This window comes from Salmo salar, chromosome ssa19, assembly GCF_905237065.1.
Source record: "Salmo salar chromosome ssa19, Ssal_v3.1, whole genome shotgun sequence".
In the NCBI taxonomy this organism is placed as follows: Eukaryota; Metazoa; Chordata; class Actinopteri; order Salmoniformes; family Salmonidae; genus Salmo; species Salmo salar.
The window spans coordinates 40,227,396-40,245,372 of NC_059460.1; the positions used below are offsets into that span (position 1 = coordinate 40,227,396).

The following is a 17,977-nucleotide window of genomic DNA, read 5'->3' on the forward strand; positions in this document are numbered from 1 at the left end:
GACAAAAGCTTAGATCACCCTCTAGTGGTGACTACTGGTACATCAAACAAGAGGTTTGCTTTGTTTAGTGAGTCAGACCAGCATCACTGAGTTGTTAAAGGATATAAACAGGTCTTATAAATGCAGAAAAGCTTCAGTCATCCATCACATGATGTATGCCGTGTTTTACTGATTGGCCAACTGGGAGGTGTGTTGAAATATTCAGAGCTCATTCATCAATTTAATTAGACTTGTCTAAAACCAGACACAGCCTTCATCTCTATCTCTCTCCCTCTTTTTCTCCCTCTTTTTCTCTCTCGGGTCTCTCTCTCGGTCTCTCTCTCAGTCTCTCTCTCGGTCTCTCTCTCTTTCTCTCTTTCTCTCTTTCTGTCTTCTCTCTTCTCTCTCTCTTCTCTCTCCTCTCTCCTTTCTCCTCTTTCCTCTCTCCTCTCCTCTCTCTCTCTCTCTCCCTCTTACACATACACACACACACACACTCTTACACATTCTCACTCTCATTCATAAACCATAATGCAAACCCTGACAATGCATTGTGGGATTATGTCTTGACTACATAACACTTGTCATATATATTTCTCTGTTCCTCCAGGTCTTGGCTGTGACTCTGAGGCAGACGGTGAACCCGGGTCAGAGGCTAAAGGTCACCATGGTAGCTCCCTGTCCATAGTCTTTGACGAGGACAAGCCCATAGCTGCTAGCGGAGCCTATAACTTAGACCAGCTCATTGCTGCTGCTGCTGCTGCTGCAGAGGCCCAGAGCCGATCAACTCTAACCCGCTCTCTGAGCCTTCAGGCTGGGGAGCTAGACGGCTCTGGCCCCCTAGACAGCGTAGGATCCTCCCTCTCAATCGGAGACTCCCGTCCCTTGGCTGAGGCCTTTAGTATCGACGGTGGTACTGAGAGTGCTCCAGGGACCCTCCGCAGACCATCCAAGAAGGGGCCTCTCCGCCCTGGTGGCTCCCTGAAAAAGAAGCCTCTCCTCAGGCAGAGCTCTAACCCAGAGAGCCCCCAACCTCCATCCTCTGGTATCACACCGGAGCTGAAAAAGAGCCACAGAGCAGCTAGCCCCCTATTGGGCCCCGAGGACCAGGAAGTAGGAGGAGCCACAACAGACTCCGGCCCTGCCTCGGCCACGCCCAGTCCAGGAGGCACACTCCGCAGAACCAGGAAACCACGCGTGGAAAGCCCCGCCCCTCTCATTGAAGAGACCAATCACACTAGCCCAGAGACAGATAACCAACCAGTCCCAACCCCTACTCCTGTTCCGACCCTGGCCATTTCCATACCCCTCCGACAGGAGGATACCCCCATCCCAGTGCCGGAGGCACATCTCCCAGCCAGCGAGGGCTCCTCTCCCATCCCCCCTAGTGGGGCCTACAAATGGGACCCAGACAACTTTGAGGACATCGACCCATTCAACACCGGAGGTAGTAAAGTTGCTAACTCTCCCCCGTTGGGAAGGAAAGGAGTCGCTAACTCTCCCCCGTTGGGAAGGAAAGGAGTCGCTAACTCTCCCCCGTTGGGAAGGAAAGAAGTCACTGCGTCCATTGCTCACAAAACTGTCACCCCTGTGTCTAACCCCCCTCCTGTCTCTACTGAGGAACCAGCTCGTCCCTCTACCAGCCCCCCTATTCGCACCTCAGGGGCGGTCAGACTGGAGTTTGACTATTCTGAGGAGACCCTCGAGGAGCCTCCTAAGGCCTCTCCACCTCCCAAGAAGCTGGGCAGGAAGCCAGGCTCCAAGGTTAGTCTGTCATAGGATTGAACAATGGTACCTTTCTTTACTCTTGCTGATTTCAATGTGTCATTTATTTTTTTGCCTGATTATCTTGCAGATTTTTTTGTTTTTGAAAAGAATAGTACATGTTATTACAATTATTCATAATACTTATATTCATGTCATTATTATTATTATGTTTATTATATATTTTAATAATATTAATAATAATTATTATTATTATCAGATGCCTCTAAGGAAGCCCAGGATGGGCCTGAAGAAGGCTGTCCAGCCGCAATCGGAGCCCCTAGACAACACCCCCGCTACTGTCCCCAGTGATGACATTCCTATCCATAAGGCTTCCTATAACTTTGACCCCGCCCAGTGGGACGACCCTAATTTCAACCCGTTCGGCTCGAACAGCGAGATCCCCGTCTCTCCCAAACTGAACAAACCCTCCCATCGATTCGACTCTGACACCTTTGACGAGTCTGCTGCCTTCAAGTCCTCCTCCAATAGCATGGTTGCGTCTACGCCCACGGCTGCCTCAGGCTCCGCCTCCTTTGAGGTGTCGGCCAATGACAATGAGGTTGATAATGATAACGATAATGTCGGTGAGCTGGAGGACCACAACCAGAACAAACCATCCAAAACGAAGAAGAAACCTATCAAATCGTAAGTTGGTTTTAAAAAATTGATATTTTTATGGTCTTTCCTGACCTTACTGAACAGAGAGATAGAGAGCATGAAAGGTAGTGGAAGATAGAGTATCAAAGGGCAGTATTCAAACGCCGACACCGTAGGCATGTATGCCGGAGGCTGTGGCGTTACTGCTTGACCAGTCGGGCCACCAGATAGCGGTTCCAATATATATATGTATGTGTGTGTGTGTGTGTGTCAGGTTGGAAATAAAGATGTGAAAACACATGCAGATAATATGATAAAACATAGTGAGAAATGTGTGTGTGTACTCTCTCTCACACACACACACACACACACACACACACACACACACACACACACACACACACACACACACACACACACACACACACACACACACACACACACACATATCTCACTATGTCTTATCATATTATGTGCGTGCGTGTGTTTTCACATCTTTATATTCAACCTGGGACTTACACACACAAGCCCTAACTCACTAACCTAACAAAGAATCAGGTTTGGGGTCAATACCATTTCAGCCCTAACACACTTTCTGAATTGACTGGAATTGACTCCAAACCCTGCAAGGCATTAACATTAATCTGCAACCTAGTCTATGCCATCAATTTGATTAATGCGAGTAAAATACTTTTTGGGCCAGAAGCAAAAAAAAAATCAAACTCCTGACAGACTTCCCACTGCTGTAGTTCTAGTTAACATAATGTTCCCTAACTAAACTAGTTACATTAACATAATGTTCCCTAACTAAACTAGTTACATTAACATAATGTTCTTTAACTAAACTAGTTACATTAACATAATGTTCTTTAACTAAACTAGTTACATTAACATAATGTTCCCTAACTAAACTAGTTCTAGTTAACATAATGTTCCCTAACTAAACTAGTTACATTAACATAATGTTCCCTAACTAAACTAGTTACATTAACATAATGTTCCCTAACTAAACTAGTTACATTAACATAATGTTCTTTAACTAAACTAGTTACATTAACATAATGTTCCCTAACTAAACTAGTTACATTAACATAATGTTCCCTAACTAAACTAGTTACATTAACATAATGTTCTTTAACTAAACTAGTTACATTAACATAATGTTCCCTAACTAAACTAGTACATTAACATAATGTTCCCTAACTAAACTAGTTCTAGTTAACATAATGTTCCCTAACTAAACTAGTTACATTAATATAATGTTCCCTAACTAAACTAGTTACATTAATATACTGTTCCCTAACTAAACTAGTTACATTAACATAATGTTCCCTAACTAAACTAGTTACATTAACATAATGTTCTTTAACTAAACTAGTTACATTAACATAATGTTCCCTAACTAAACTAGTACATTAACATAATGTTCCCTAACTAAACTAGTTCTAGTTAACATAATGTTCCCCTAACTAAACTAGTTACATTAATATAATGTTCCCTAACTAAACTAGTTACATTAATATACTGTTCCCTAACTAAACTAGTTACATTAACATAATGTTCCCTAACTAAACTAGTTACATTAACATAATGTTCCCTAACTAAACTAGTTACATTAACATAATGTTCCCTAACTAAACTAGTTCTAGTTAACATAATGTTCCCTAACTAAACTAGTTACATTAACATAATGTTCCCTAACTAAACTAGTTACATTAACATAATGTTCCCTAACTAAACTAGTTACATTAATATAATGCTCCCTAACTAAACTAGTTACATTAATATAATGTTCCCTAATTAAACTAGTTACATTAACATAATGTTCCCTAACTAAACTAGTTACGTTAATATAATGTTCCCTAACTAAACTAGTTACATTAACATAATGTTCCCTAACTAAACTAGTTACATTAACATAATGTTCCCTAACTAAACTAGTTACATTAACATAATGTTCCCTAACTAAAGTAGTTACATTAATATAATGCTCCCTAACTAAACTAGTTACATTAACATAATGTTCCCTAACTAAACTAGTTATATTAACATAATGTTCCCTAACTAAACTAGTTATATTAACATAATGTTCCCTAACTAAACTGGTGATGTTAAATCTCATTGTAAAAATGTATTTTCATTTTAATCCAACAACAAGTGAGTATTAAGCTTTTTAAGGTTTGATTCAGTCTTGCTATAGACAGATGATGTTGCTGTAAATCGTAGCTTTTTCTAAATTCCCCATGTAATGTGAATTACATGTATCTGAAGCTGAACGTAACAACAATATAAGGGAGAGAATAATAATTGAAAACGTATGTATTGATTAAGTATTGATTGATTTGATTGATTAAGTCTCTGCCAGGGATGACATGACATTCAGTGACTCCTGATCACCCTGTCTCTCTCTTCTTCCCGTTCCAGTAACACTTTCAGAGTCAAGAGGTCCCCAAAGAGGTCTACAATGTCTGATCCATCATCACAAGTGAGTCAGTCCTCTCTCGCATACACACACACACACACACACACACACACACACACACACACACACACACACACACACACACACACACACACACACACACACACACACACACACACACACACACACACACACAGCTCCTCACTTCCTCACTTCCTCACCTCCTCACTTCCTCACTTCCTCACCTCCTCACTTCCTCACTTCCTCACCTCCTCACCTCCTCACCTCCTCACCTCCTCACCTCCTCACTTCCCCACTTCCTCGTTTCCTCCTTCCTGCGCTCCAGGAGCCCACCCCAGTAGATGAAGTCCAGCCTCCTATCCCCCCGCTACAGGACGACCATGCCACAGACGAGGAGAAGCTGGCCTCTTCCTCCAATCACAAAGAGAAGCTTGCTTCCTCAGCCAATCACAAGTGGGCATCCATGGAGGCTGACCTAACCTCTGACCCCCAGGAGGACTTCCCGCAGCCATCTGACCTCACAGCCTTCGTCAACGAGAACAATCGAGGTGAGTGTGTTTGTGTGTGTGTGTGTGTGTGTGTGTGTGTGTGTGTGTGTTTAAAAATAAATAGTACATTAAATAGTCATCATTGGACAATTTCAGGTCAAAAGTTAATGTCTCCATGTACAGGACGATATGTCATCCATACGTGTGCAACCCCATTTATTGATTGCTAATTGGCAGCGAGCCCATGCAGCTAGCTATCCAGCCCTTTACTAAACCCTGACCCCTAGAAGGATAGAGGAGAGCCACACTACCCACAGGCTGTGTCTGCCTGACAGTGTTTAAACTGGGTCATGTTGTTATACTGATAGACAGACTGACTGTCCCACCAGTCCAGTTCAGTCTAGAGTATCTGATGTTCTCCCTCCTCTTTCATTTTTCTCTTTTCTCTCTCCTCTCATCTCTCTTTCTGTCTCTAACCATCTCTCTTCTCCCTCCTCTCATCTCTCTTTCTGTCTCTAACCATCTCTCTTCTCCCTCCTCTCTTCTGTCTTTCTGTCTCTAACCATCTCTCTTCTCCCTCCTCTCATCTCTCTTTCTGTCTCTAACCATCTCTTTTCTCTCTCCTCTCATCTCTCTTTCTGTCTCTAACCATCTCTCTTCTCCCTCCTCTCTTCTCTCTTTCTCTCTCTTTCATTCTCTCGTACTTGTGTCTCTAAATCTGTCTGTTCTATTGTCTCCCTCAGTGCCAGACTATGAGATTGAGTACATGGAGAAGATCGGCCCACCATCGCCGGTGAGTATATATCCATAGTCTGTGCTGTCAGTCAGATAAGAAGGGGTAAGAAGATAGAAGTGAAACCAGCTCACATTATGATCCTGATCTATGAAGATTTAATACTGCTAAATTAGGTCTATATGTTTGCTCGTGAAACTGACTGTCCTTGAGACTGACTGTCCTTGATACTGAGACTGACTGTCCTTGAGACTGACTGTCCTAGAGACTGAGAGTGACTGTCCTAGAGACAGAGTGACTGTCCTAGAGACTGAGACTGACTGTCCTTGAGACTGAGACTGACTGTCCTTGAGACTGAGACTGACTGTCCTTGAGATTGACTATCCTTGCATACTTTAGTTTCTTCTGATCATCAAAGAAAATGTGTGGGTTTGTGTATCTGACATGGTTTAACTCTTGCTGTATGTTTATCTCTCTCTCTGTCTCTCTCTGTCTCTATATATAAATATATATAGACTCTGTTTGTAAAGAAACCTTCTACTCTCTACCTGAAGCTGGACTCTGTGACAGACAGCCTGACCAAGCCTAACCATGGATCAGAACTCAACTCTCCCTGCACAGGGTACAACACACTGGGGTACACACACACACACACACACACACACACACACACACACACACACACACACACACACACACACACACACACACACACACACACACACACACACACACACACACACACACACACACACACCAGTGGAGGCTCCTCCTCAGAGGAAGGGGAGGAACGTCCAACTCAGTGAATTTCTGAAAAAGGAACATAGTGAAAAAGTGATCCTTTTTAGGTAAAATTAGAGTAAATATATTCACGTCACCAAATAACTGATTAAAATTATGTAGCTAATTTAGCCTACTCAACAACCTGACTCAAACAGAGAGGAATGCTATTTATGTTAGCTAGCTGGCTAAGGCTATCCAACGTTGCAACTCTTCCAAGTCATGGTAAGCTTCGGTTTTATTCATTTATTGCCACAGGGGCCCGCAGGTGTAACTGCTAAACTGATTGCTGTACACTGTACTGCTTGATTGTAGTGGGTTTATTAACCCGTTAGTTCTAGTAACTATGTTGACTATGACCTTAGCTAATATGGTGACAACAATGTAGCCTGTGTAGCAGTTAGCTGTTATGATACGATGGTTTGGCTTGGAGAGGTTTTTTCACCTGGTCACAGACAGCTGTTGTGCACTGAAGTCCACAAGCTAAGGGAAAAGGTGAGAGGAGGCGAGCGTGTAGATGTGAGAAGGAATTATACAACGAGCAAAGTGATGGTGCTGTACGTGGCTGCTATGAAAGTGAACTGTGTGTGTGTTTGATCAGGGGTGTATTCATTCCGCCGATTCTGTTACAAAACATTTCTTAACCCCCTAAGGTCAATGTCCATGCCCCTGTGGAAATCGAATTAGCATAACAAAACATCTCCATACAAATCCATCAGTTTAACCTAGAGATATTTGTTCTTTTGCATTGGATGCGTCTCAATCCACCTCCTATGTAACACTTCCTCATCCGTGGTGAAAGGTGACAGAGCTGTAGAGCTGTGTTTGTCAGACCATGAGACATCCCGAAAATCCCGTCTTCTCACAAAATCTTCTGTAGCGTCCGAACGGTTCGGCCTAAAAAACTGTTATGACCACTCTATGGAAAGACGAGACTCACGAGCATGTCGGTTGGTTTGTTCTAGGACGCCAACACACCCCTCACAAGACTTGTCTGAAGGTCCCCCGGTACCAGTTGAAAAAATGAATGGAAATATATATGGAGACTGTTCAGTGCCAAAAATATGGGGTTAAATACATGAAAAAAATTACAAATTAAATGTTTCCTGATCTTTTTTATATCTCTCAGATATAGGACATTTCAGAACAAACTTCCTCTAGATTTTTTGGGTGGGACTATCTATTGTTCCATATAATGAATCTGTTATTCAATGTGTTTGTATGGGCTAATAGTTCCCCCAAAAAATTTCCTCCAAATTTTTTACAACTTTTTAGGGGGATTCTTCAAGTGGTCTTAAAATTCAAAATCAAATAGCTAAATTATGCTTGGTATGACCTTCTTAAAACAATTCCATATAGCTTAGTATAACCCCTCCTCCACCGGCTTAGCCACTTAGTTAAACAGAAGCAAACGGAACAAAACGGGGAGGGAACTACCTGATCTTTTTTTCCCCCAATAGAATCTCATTTTAGTTGCAAAACAGAACGTTTGGACTAATGATTACACCTAAGATTAGCTAGATGCAGGCAAGAGTGTGCAAGTATCTCGACTTGTGCACCTACGTTATTAACGTTAATTCATAGGCTAGGTTGTAGCATCCTCATGATGGGTAAAGGGAAAATTAGAGTATCATGTACTGTTACATTGAACTGGTTGAATGGAATATGAATGACAGTCATCCAATATGCTGTAATAGAAATAAGGCCATCTCATTTAAAATATAACACACACACACACACACACACACACACACACACACACACACACACACACACACACACACACACACACACACACACACACACACGCGCACACTCACACACACACACGCGCGCACACTCACACACACGCACACACACGCCTAAACACACTCTCTAGTCTAGTCACATATAGTTATCAACATGAGCAGTAATAATTATAACAAATAGGACAAAATCCATTCACACTCTCTCACGTGCACACAGATTGAGTTTCCAGTCCCTTTCTCTGAATCAAACATCAACATTCACAGTGCCCGGGGAACAGTGGGTTAACTGCTTGCTCAGGGACAGAACAACAGATTTTTACCTTGCCAGCTCAGGGATTCAATCCAGCAACCTTTCTGTTACTGGCCCAACGCTCTAACCACTAGGCTACCTGCCGTCCCTCACTACCGCTTTCAGTTGTTATTGTACTTGCCGACTTACCACATAACAAACACATTATCCATAAACGCACACCCATATACCCAGATATATTCTCTATCTAATTTTCCTTATCCCTCCTTCCCTCTCTCTCTCTCTCTCTCTCCCTCCATGTAGGAGTTTTGAGGAGATAGAGGCCCAGATCACAGCCCAGATGAAGACTCCTGTGCTGGGCTCCAGACCCGGTCCAGAAGGGTCTCGACCCGGTCTGGAGGGGTCCACTGGAGAGAAAGAGAAGACCAGGAAGAGAGAGAGCCAGTCACTCAGCCGGACACAGAGCACAGACATTGAGCATGGAGCGGTGAGTAGAACAACACTGAACTGTCTGGTTGTCAATTTACCTCACTAAAGCAAACAAAATCAAGATGAAAATGTAGCATTGCATTTACAGTATGTTTCTCATCATCGTTCATCTGCATGTGACAGTTATTTGTATCAGGCTCCTCTCAGAATATAATGTTACGTCAGATTTTCTTTCTTGGGTTCACTATGCTGAGGCCTCTCTTAATCCATACAACTGGCTGTCTGTGTTATTGTCATGTAGTCATGTAGACACTAGAGGGCGACAATGACAGCCATAAATACTGCATGGCCTGGCCTGGGGTGGCCTGGCCTGGCCTGGGGTGGCCTGGGGTGGCCTGGCCTGGGGTGGCCTGTGGTGGCCTGGCCTGGGGTGGCCTGGGGTGTAGACGTTGATGCTCAATAGGTACATTAACCTCATCAGCTACTCTCAATGCCCTGTCATAAGCTAGCTACCATAAATTAACTACCATAAGGTAACTATCATAAAGTAACTACTAGAAGGTAACTAAACTACCAGAAGGTAACTATCATAAAGTAACTACCAGAAGGTAACTACCATAAAGTAACTACCAGAAGGTAACTATCATAAAGTAACTACCAGAAGGTAACTAAACTACCAGAAGGTAACTATCATAAAGTTACTACTAGAAGGTAACTATCATAAAGTAACTACCAGAAGATAACTACCATAAAGTAACTACCAGAAGGTAACTATCATAAAGTAACTACCAGAAGGTAATTAAACTACCAGAAGGTAACTATCATAAAGTTACTACTAGAAGGTAACTATCATAAAGTAACTACCAGAAGGTAACTACCAGAAGGTAACTACCATAAAGTAACTACCAGAAGGTAACTACCATAAAGTAACTACCAGAAGGTAACTATCATAAAGTAACTACCAGAAGGTAACTATCATAAAGTAACTACCAGAAGGTAACTAAACTACCAGAAGGTAACTACCATTAAGTAACTACCAGAAGATAACTACCATAAAGTAACTACCAGAAGGTAACTACCATAAAGTAACTACCATAAAGTAACTACCATAAAGTAACTACCAGAAGGTAACTACTAGAAGGTAACTACCATAAAGTAACTTCCATAAAGTAACTACCAGAAGGTAACTACTAGAAGGTAACTACCATAAAGTAACTACTGGAAGGTAACTAAACTACCAGAAGGTAACTAGCATAAAGTAACTAGCATAAATTAACTACCATAAAGTAATTACCGTGAAGTAACTACCAGAAGGTAGCTACCGTAAACTAACTACCAGAAGGTAACTACCATAAGCTACCTATTAGCCAGCTACAAACAACACACCTCAGTCTCAGCTACTCAGCTCCCAACCTCCTGCTGACAATGCCCAATGCTTTGCTTCGCAATGCTGACCTCCTCCTCGCCCCGCTCCTCGCACCGCTCCTTGCCCCGCTCCTGGACCTCTTCCTCCTCCCTGCTGCCAACCCTCGTAGAAACCCACCCAGGGCTCTATGGAGGTCCAAGGTCCAGCCCCTGGCCCATCCCCAGACGCACCCTTCTTAGCCAGGCTGTCTGAGTGCCCTGACCCCCTAGCCTACCTGGAGGCTGTGGAGACTGACCTGGCAGAGACCAACCCCACTGCCTTCGCCCTCAAACTACAGGTGTGTTGATTAGAGTCAGACAGTGTGCTGTGCTCCCCTCCCTCGCGTGCCAACCTCCTTCCCGTTTGGATCCTCTCTATCCCTCGCAGTTGTACTATTGATAAATCATAGTTATGCTGTTGATACATCATAGTTATATTATTGATGAATGAGATTGTGTGTGTACTATAATGTGTGTGTCTCCCTTTGATTTCAATATGTTTTCTAGTCAGTTGTCTAGTCTGTTGTCTAGTCTGTTGTCTAGTCTGTTATCTAGTCTTTTTACTAATGTGTTGTCAGCTCTGTTCTCTAGTCTGTTATCCAGTCTGTTGTCCAGTCACTTGTCCAGTCACTTGTCCAGTCTATTGTCCAGTCAGTTGTCTAGTCAGTTGTCTAGTCTGTTGTCTAGTCTGTTATCCAGTCTATTTACTAATGTGTTGTTAGGTCTGTTTTAAAGTCTGTTGTCTAGTCAGTTGTCTAGTCAGTTGTCAAGTCAATTGTCCAGTCAGTTGTCCAGTCAGTTGTCCAGTCAGTTGTCTAGTATTTTTTCTAATGTGGTGTCTAGTCTGTTGTCCAGTCTGTTGTCTAGTCTGTTGTCCAGTCAGTTGCCCAGTCCATTGTCTAGTCAGTTGTCTAGTTTGTTGTCTAGTCTGTTGTCTAGTCTGTTGTGTAGTCTGTTGTCTAGTCAGTTGTCTAGTCAGTTGTCTAATATGTTGTCAAGTCTGTTCTCTAGTCAGCTGTTCATTCTGTTGTCTAGTATGTTGTCTAGTTTGCTTTCTCGTCTGTTGTCCAGTCTGTTGTCCAGTCTGTTGTCTAGTCTGTTCTCTAATATGTTGTCTGGTCAGTTGTCAAGTCAATTGTCCAGTCAGTTGTCCAGTCAGTTGTCCAGTCAGTTGTCCAGTCAGTTGTCTAGTATTTTTTCTAATGTGGTGTCTAGTCTGTTGTCCAGTCTGTTGTCTAGTCTGTTGTCCAGTCAGTTGCCCAGTCCATTGTCTAGTCAGTTGTCTAGTTTGTTGTCTAGTCTGTTGTCTAGTCTGTTCTCTAATCTGTTGTCTAGTCTGTTGTCTAGTCTGGTGTCTAGTCTGGTGTCTAGTCTTTTTACTAATGTGTTGTCTAGTATGTTGTCTAGTTTGCTTTCTCGTCTGTTGTCCAGTCTGTTGTCCAGTCTGTTGTCCAGTCTGTTGTCTAGTCTGTTCTCTAATATGTTGTCTGGTCTGTTGTCTAGTCAGTTGTCTAGTCTGTTGTCTGGTCTGTTGTCTGGTCTGTTGTCTGGTCTGTTGTCTAGTCTTTTGTCCAGTCTGATGTCTAGTCTGTTTACTAGTCAATTTCCTTAACCTTATCTCCGACCTTTACTTTAATTGAGCTTCCTTTGCCTTTATCTATGTAAGCCTGTTTGTTGATCTTTGAGAGTGTGGGTATTGTAGGTAAGAGTGAGGGTACTGTAGGTGAGAATGTGGGCAATGTAGGTGAGAGTGTGGGTACTACAGGTGAGAGTGTGGATACTATAGGTGAGAGTGTGGGTACTATAGGTGAGAGTGTGGGTACTGTAGGTGAGAGTGTGGGTACTGTAGGTGAGAGTTTGGGTACCGCAGGGGAGAGTTTGGGTACCGCAGGGGAGAGTTTGGGTACCGCAGGGGAGAGTTTGGGTACCGCAGGTGGGAGTGTGGGTACCGTAGGTGAGAGTGCTGTAGGTGAGAGTGTGGGTACTATAGGTGAGAGTGTGGGTACTGTAGGTGAGAGTGTGGGTACTGTAGGTGAGAGTTTGGGTACCGCAGGTGGGAGTGTGGGTACCGTAGGTGAGAGTGCTGTAGGTGAGAGTGTGGGTACTATAGGTGAGAGTGTGGGTACTGTAGGTGAGAGTGTGGGTACTGTAGGTGAGAGTTTGGGTACCGCAGGGGAGAGTTTGGGTACCGCAGGTGAGAGTGTGGGTACTGTAGGTGAGAGTGAGGGTACTGTAGGTGAGAGTGAGGGTACTGTAGGTGAGAGTGAGGGTACTGTAGGTGAGAGTGAGGGTACTGTAGGTGAGAGTGAGGGTACTGTAGGTGAGAGTGAGGGTACTGTAGGTGAGAGTGTGGGTACTGTAGGTGAGAGTGTGGGTACTGTAGGTGAGAGTGAGGGTACTGTAGGTGAGAGTGAGGATACTGTAGGTGAGAGTGTGGGTACTATAGGTGAGAGTGAGGGTACTGTAGGTGAGAGTGTGGGTACTGTAGGTGAGAGTGAGGGTACTGTAGGTGAGAGTGCTGTAGGTGAGAGTGTGGGTACTCTAGGTGAGAGTGCTGTAGGTGAGAGTGAGGGAACTGTAGGTGAGAATGTGGGTACTGTAGGTGAGAGTGCTGTAGGTGAGAGTGTGGGTACAGTAGGTGAGAGTGCTGTAGGTGAGAGTGAGGGTACTATAGGTGACAATGTGGGTACTGTAGGTGAGAGTGAGGGTACTATAGGTGAGAGTGAGGGTACTATAGGTGACAATGTGGGTACTGTAGGTGAGAGTGAGGGTACTATAGGTGAGAGTGAGGGTACTGTAGGTGAGAGTGTGGGTACTATAGGTGAGAGTGAGCGTAATACAGGTGAGAGTATGATACTATAGGTGAGAGTGAGTGTGCTGTAGGTGAGAATGTGTGTACTGTAGGTGAGAGTGAGGGTACCGTAGGTGAGAATCTGGGTACCTTAGGTGAGAACGTGGGTACTATAGGCGAGAGTGCAGTAGGTGAGAGTGAGGGTACTATAGGTGAGAGTTTGGGTACTATAGGTGAGATTTGGGGTACTATAGGTGAGAGTGTGGGTACTATAGGTGAGAGTGCAGTAGGTGAGAGTGTGGGTACTATAGGTGAGATTTTGGGTACTATAGGTGAGAGTGTGGGTACTATAGGTGAGAGTGTGGGTACTGTAGGTGAGAATGTGGGTACTGTTGGTGAGAGTGAGGGTACTGTAGGTGAGAGTTAGTGTGTTGTAGGTGAGAATGTGGGTACTGTAGGTGAGAGTGAGAGTACTGTAGGTGAGAGTGAGGGTACTGTAGGTGAGAGTGAGTGTGTTGTAGGTGAGAATGTGGGTACCGTAGGTGAGAGTGAGAGTACTGAAGGTGAGAGTGAGGGTACTGTAGGTGAGAGTGAGGGTACCGTGGGTGAGAATGTGGGTACCTTAGGTGAGAATTTGGGTTCCGTAGGTGAGAGTGAGGGTACCGTAGGTGAGAATGTGGGTACTGTAGGTGAGAGTGCTGTAGGTGAGAGTGTAGGTACTATAGGTGAGAGTGCTGTAGGTGAGAGTGAGGGAACTGTTGGTGAGAATGTGGGTACTGTAGGTGAGAGTGCTGTAGGTGAGAGTGAGGGTACTGTAGGTGAAGGTACTGTAGTTGAGAGTGTGGGTACTGTAGGTGAGAGTGTGGGTACTGTAGGTGAGAGTGCTGTAGGTGAGAGTGAGGGTACTATAGGTGAGAGTGTGGGTACTATAGGTGAGAGTGTGGGTACTATAGGTGAGAGTGAGGGTACTATAGGTGAGAGTGTGGGTACTATAGGTGAGAGTTTGGGTACTATAGGTGAGAGTGTGGGTACTATAGGTGAGAGTGAGGGTACTATAGGTGAGAGTATGGGTGCTATAGGTGAGAGTGAGGGTACTGTAGGTGAGAGTGTGGTTACTATAGGTGAGAGTGAGGGTACTGTAGTTGAGTGTGGGTACTGTAGGTGAGAGTGCTGTAGGTGAGAATGAGGGTACTATAGGTGAGAGTGTGGGTACTATAGGTGAGGGTACTATAGGTGAGAGTATGGGTGCTATAGGTGAGAGTGAGGGTACTGTAGGTGAGAGTGTGGTTACTATAGGTGAGAATGTGGGTACTGTAGGTGAGAGTGAGTGTGCTGTAGGTGAGAATGTGTGTACTGTAGTTGAGAGTGAGGGTACCGTAGGTGAGAATGTGGGTACCTTAGGTGAGAATGTGGGTACTATAGGTGAGAGTGCAGTAGGTGAGAGTGAGGGTACTATAGGTGAGAGTTTGGGTACTATAGGTGAGAGTGTGGGTACTATAGGTGAGAGTGTGGTACTATAGGAGAAAGTGAGGTTACTATAGGTGAGAGTGCAGTAGGTGAGAGTGAGGGTACTACAGGTGAGAGTTTGGGTACTATAGGTGAGAGTGTGGGTACTATAGGTGAGAGTGAGCGTAATATAGGTGAGAGTATGGGTGCTATAGGTGAGAGTGAGGGTACTGTAGGTGAGAGTGTGGTTACTATAGGTGAGAGTGAGGGTACTGTAGGTGAGAATGTGGGTACTGTAGGTGAGAGTGAGGGTACTGTAGGTGAGAGTGAGTGTGCGGTAGGTGAGAATGTGGGTACTATAGGTGAGAGTTTGGGTACTATAGGTGAGAGTGAGGGTACTGTAGGTGAGAGTGAGGGTACTATAGGTGAGAATGTGGGTACTATAGGTGAGCGTGAGGGTACTGTAGGTGAGCGTGAGGGTCCTGTAGGTGAGAGTGTGGGTACTGTAGGTGAGAGTGAGGGTACCGTAGGTGAGAGTGAGGGTACTATAGGTGAGAATGTGGGTACTATAGGTGAGAGTTTGGGTACTATAGGTGAGAGTGAGGGTACTGTAGGTGAGAATGTGGGTACTGTAGGTGAGAGTGAGGGTACTATAGGTGAGAGTGTGGGTGCTATAGGTGAGAGTGTGGGTGCTATAGGTGAGAGTGTGGGTGCTATAGGTGAGAGTGAGGGTACTGTAGGTGAGAGTGTGGTTACTATAGGTGAGAGTGAGGTTACTATAGGTGAGAGTTTGGGTACTATAGGTGAGAGTGTGGGTGCTATAGGTGAGAGTGAGGGTACTGTAGGTGAGAGTGTGGTTACTATAGGTGAGAGTGAGGGTACTGTAGGTGAGAATGTGGGTACTGTAGGTGAGAGTACTATAGGTGAGAGTGAGTGTGTTGTAGGTGAGAATGTGGGTACTGTAGGTGAGAGTGAGAGTACTGAAGGTGAGAGTGAGGGTACTGTAGGTGAGAGTGAGGGTACCGTAGGTGAGAATGTGGCTGCTGTAGGAGAGAGTGAGGGTGCTGTAGGTGAGAGTGCTGTAGGTGAGAGTGTAGGTACTATAGGTGAGAGTGAGGGTACTGTAGGTGAGAGTGCTGTAGGTGAGAGTGTAGGTACTATAGGTGAGAGTGAGGGTTCTGTAGGTGAGAGTGAGGGTACAGTAGGTGGGAGTGTGGGTACTGTAGGTGGGAGTGTGGATACCGTAGGTGAGAGTGTGGGTACTATAGGTGAGAGTGTGGGTACTGTAGGTGAGAGTATGGGTACCGTAGGTTAGTGTGGGTACCGTAGGTGAGAGTGTGGGTACTATAGGTGAGATTGTGGGTACCGTAGGTGAGAATGCAGCTACCGTAGGTGAGAATGTGGATACTGTTGGTGAGAGTGAGGGTACCGTAGGTGAGTGTGTGGGTGCGATAGGTTAGAGTGAGGGTACTGTAGGTGAGAGTGAGCTTACTGTAGGTGAGAGTGAGGGTACTGTAGGTGAGAGTGAACTTACTGTAGGTGAGAGTGAGGGTGCTGTAGGTGAGAGTGAGGGTGCGGTAGGTGAGAGTTAGTGAAGGTGCTGTAGGTGAAAGTGAGTGTACTATAGGTGAGAATGTTGGTACTGTAGGTGAGGGTACTGTAAATGAGAGTGAGGGTTCTGTAGGTGGGAGTGTGGGTACTATAGGTGAGATTGTGAGTACCGTAGGTGAGAATGCAGCTACCGTAGGTGAGCATGTGGATACTGTTGGTGAAAGTGAGGGTACCGTAGGTGAGTGTGTGGGTGTGGTAGGTTAGAGTGAGGGTACTGTAGGTGAGAGTGAGCTTACTGTAGTTGAGAGTGAGGGTGCTGTAGGTGAGAGTGAGGGTACCGTAGGTGAGAGTGTGGGTACTATAGATGAGCGTGAGGGTACTGTTGGTGAGAGTTAGTGAAGGTGCTGTAGGTGAAAGTGAGTGTACTATAGGTGTGAATGTTGGTACTGTAGGTGAGGGTACTGTAAATGAGAGTGAGGGTTCTGTAGGTGGGAGTGTGGATACTATAGGTGAGAATGTGGGTTCTATAGGTGAGAGTGTGGGTACTGTTTGTGAGAGTGAGGGTTCTGTAGGTGAGAATGTGGGTACTATAGGTGAGAATGTGGGTACTGTAGTTGAGGGTACTGTAGATGAGAGTGGGGGTTCTGTAGGTGGGAGTGTGGATACTATAGGTGAGAATGTGGGTTCTATAGTTGAGAGTGTGGGTACTGTTTGTGAGAGTGAGGGTTCTGTAGGTGAGAATGTGGGTACTATAGGTGAGAATGTGGGTACTGTAGGTGAGGGTAGTGTAGATGAGAGTGAGGGTTCTGTTGGTGAGAGTGAGGGTTCTGTAGGTGAGAATGTGGGTACCGTAGGTGAGAGTGTGGGTACTGTAGGTGAGAGTGAGGGTACTGTAGGTGAGAGTGAGCGTACTGTAGATGAGAGTGAGGGTACTATAGGTGAGAATGTGGGCACTGTAGGTGAGAATGTGGGTACTGTAGGTGAGAATGTGGGTACTATAGGTGAGAGTGTGGGTACTGTAGGTGAGAGTGTGGGCACTGTAGGTGAGGGTACTGTAGATGAAAGTGAGGGTACTATAGGTGAGAATGTGGGTACTGTAGGTGAGAATGTGGGTACTGTAGGTGAGAATGTGGGTACTATAGGTGAGAGTGTGGGTACCGTAGGTGAGAGTGAGGGTGCTGTAGGTGAGAGTGATGGTACTGTAGGTGAGAGTGTGGGTACTGTAGGTGAGCGTGAGGGTACTGTAGGTAAGCGTGAGGGTACTGTAGGTGAGCGTGAGGGTACTGTAGGTGAGCGTGAGGGTCCTGTAGGTGAGCGTGAGGGTACTGTAGGTGAGCGTGAGGGTACTGTAGGTGAGAGTGTGGGTACTGTAGGTGAGAGTGTGGGTACTATAGGTGAGAGTGTGGGTACCGTTGGTGAGAGTGAGGGTACTCTAGGTGAGAGTGAGGGTACTGTTGGTGAGAGTGTGGGTACTATAGGTGAGAGTGTGGGTACTGTAGGTGAGAATGTTGGTACTATAGGTGAGATTGTGGGTACCGTTGGTGAGAGTGCAGTAGGTGAGAGTGAGGGTA

At 44.9% G+C, this 17,977-nt stretch overlaps 1 protein-coding gene across 10 annotated transcripts in view; it reads left to right on the forward strand.

Moving 5' to 3' along the window:
- Positions 1-17,977, forward strand: part of LOC106578818 (transforming acidic coiled-coil-containing protein 2) — a 76,864-nt gene that overhangs the window by 26,852 nt on the left and 32,035 nt on the right. For 5 of the 10 annotated variants that reach the window (XM_045702309.1, XM_045702310.1, XM_045702303.1 and 2 more), the window contains exons 3-10: positions 590-1,743; positions 1,964-2,391; positions 4,768-4,828; positions 5,112-5,334; positions 6,018-6,067; positions 6,523-6,644; positions 9,089-9,272; positions 10,750-10,917. In XM_045702309.1, coding sequence (XP_045558265.1) covers positions 590-1,743; positions 1,964-2,391; positions 4,768-4,828; positions 5,112-5,334; positions 6,018-6,067; positions 6,523-6,644; positions 9,089-9,272; positions 10,750-10,917 — 2,390 coding nt within the window. The remainder of the gene's footprint in view (positions 1-589; positions 1,744-1,963; positions 2,392-4,767; positions 4,829-5,111; positions 5,335-6,017; positions 6,068-6,522; positions 6,645-9,088; positions 9,273-10,749; positions 10,918-17,977) is intronic. The other 5 variants (XM_045702306.1, XM_045702307.1, XM_045702305.1 and 2 more) reach the window with 5 other exon arrangements.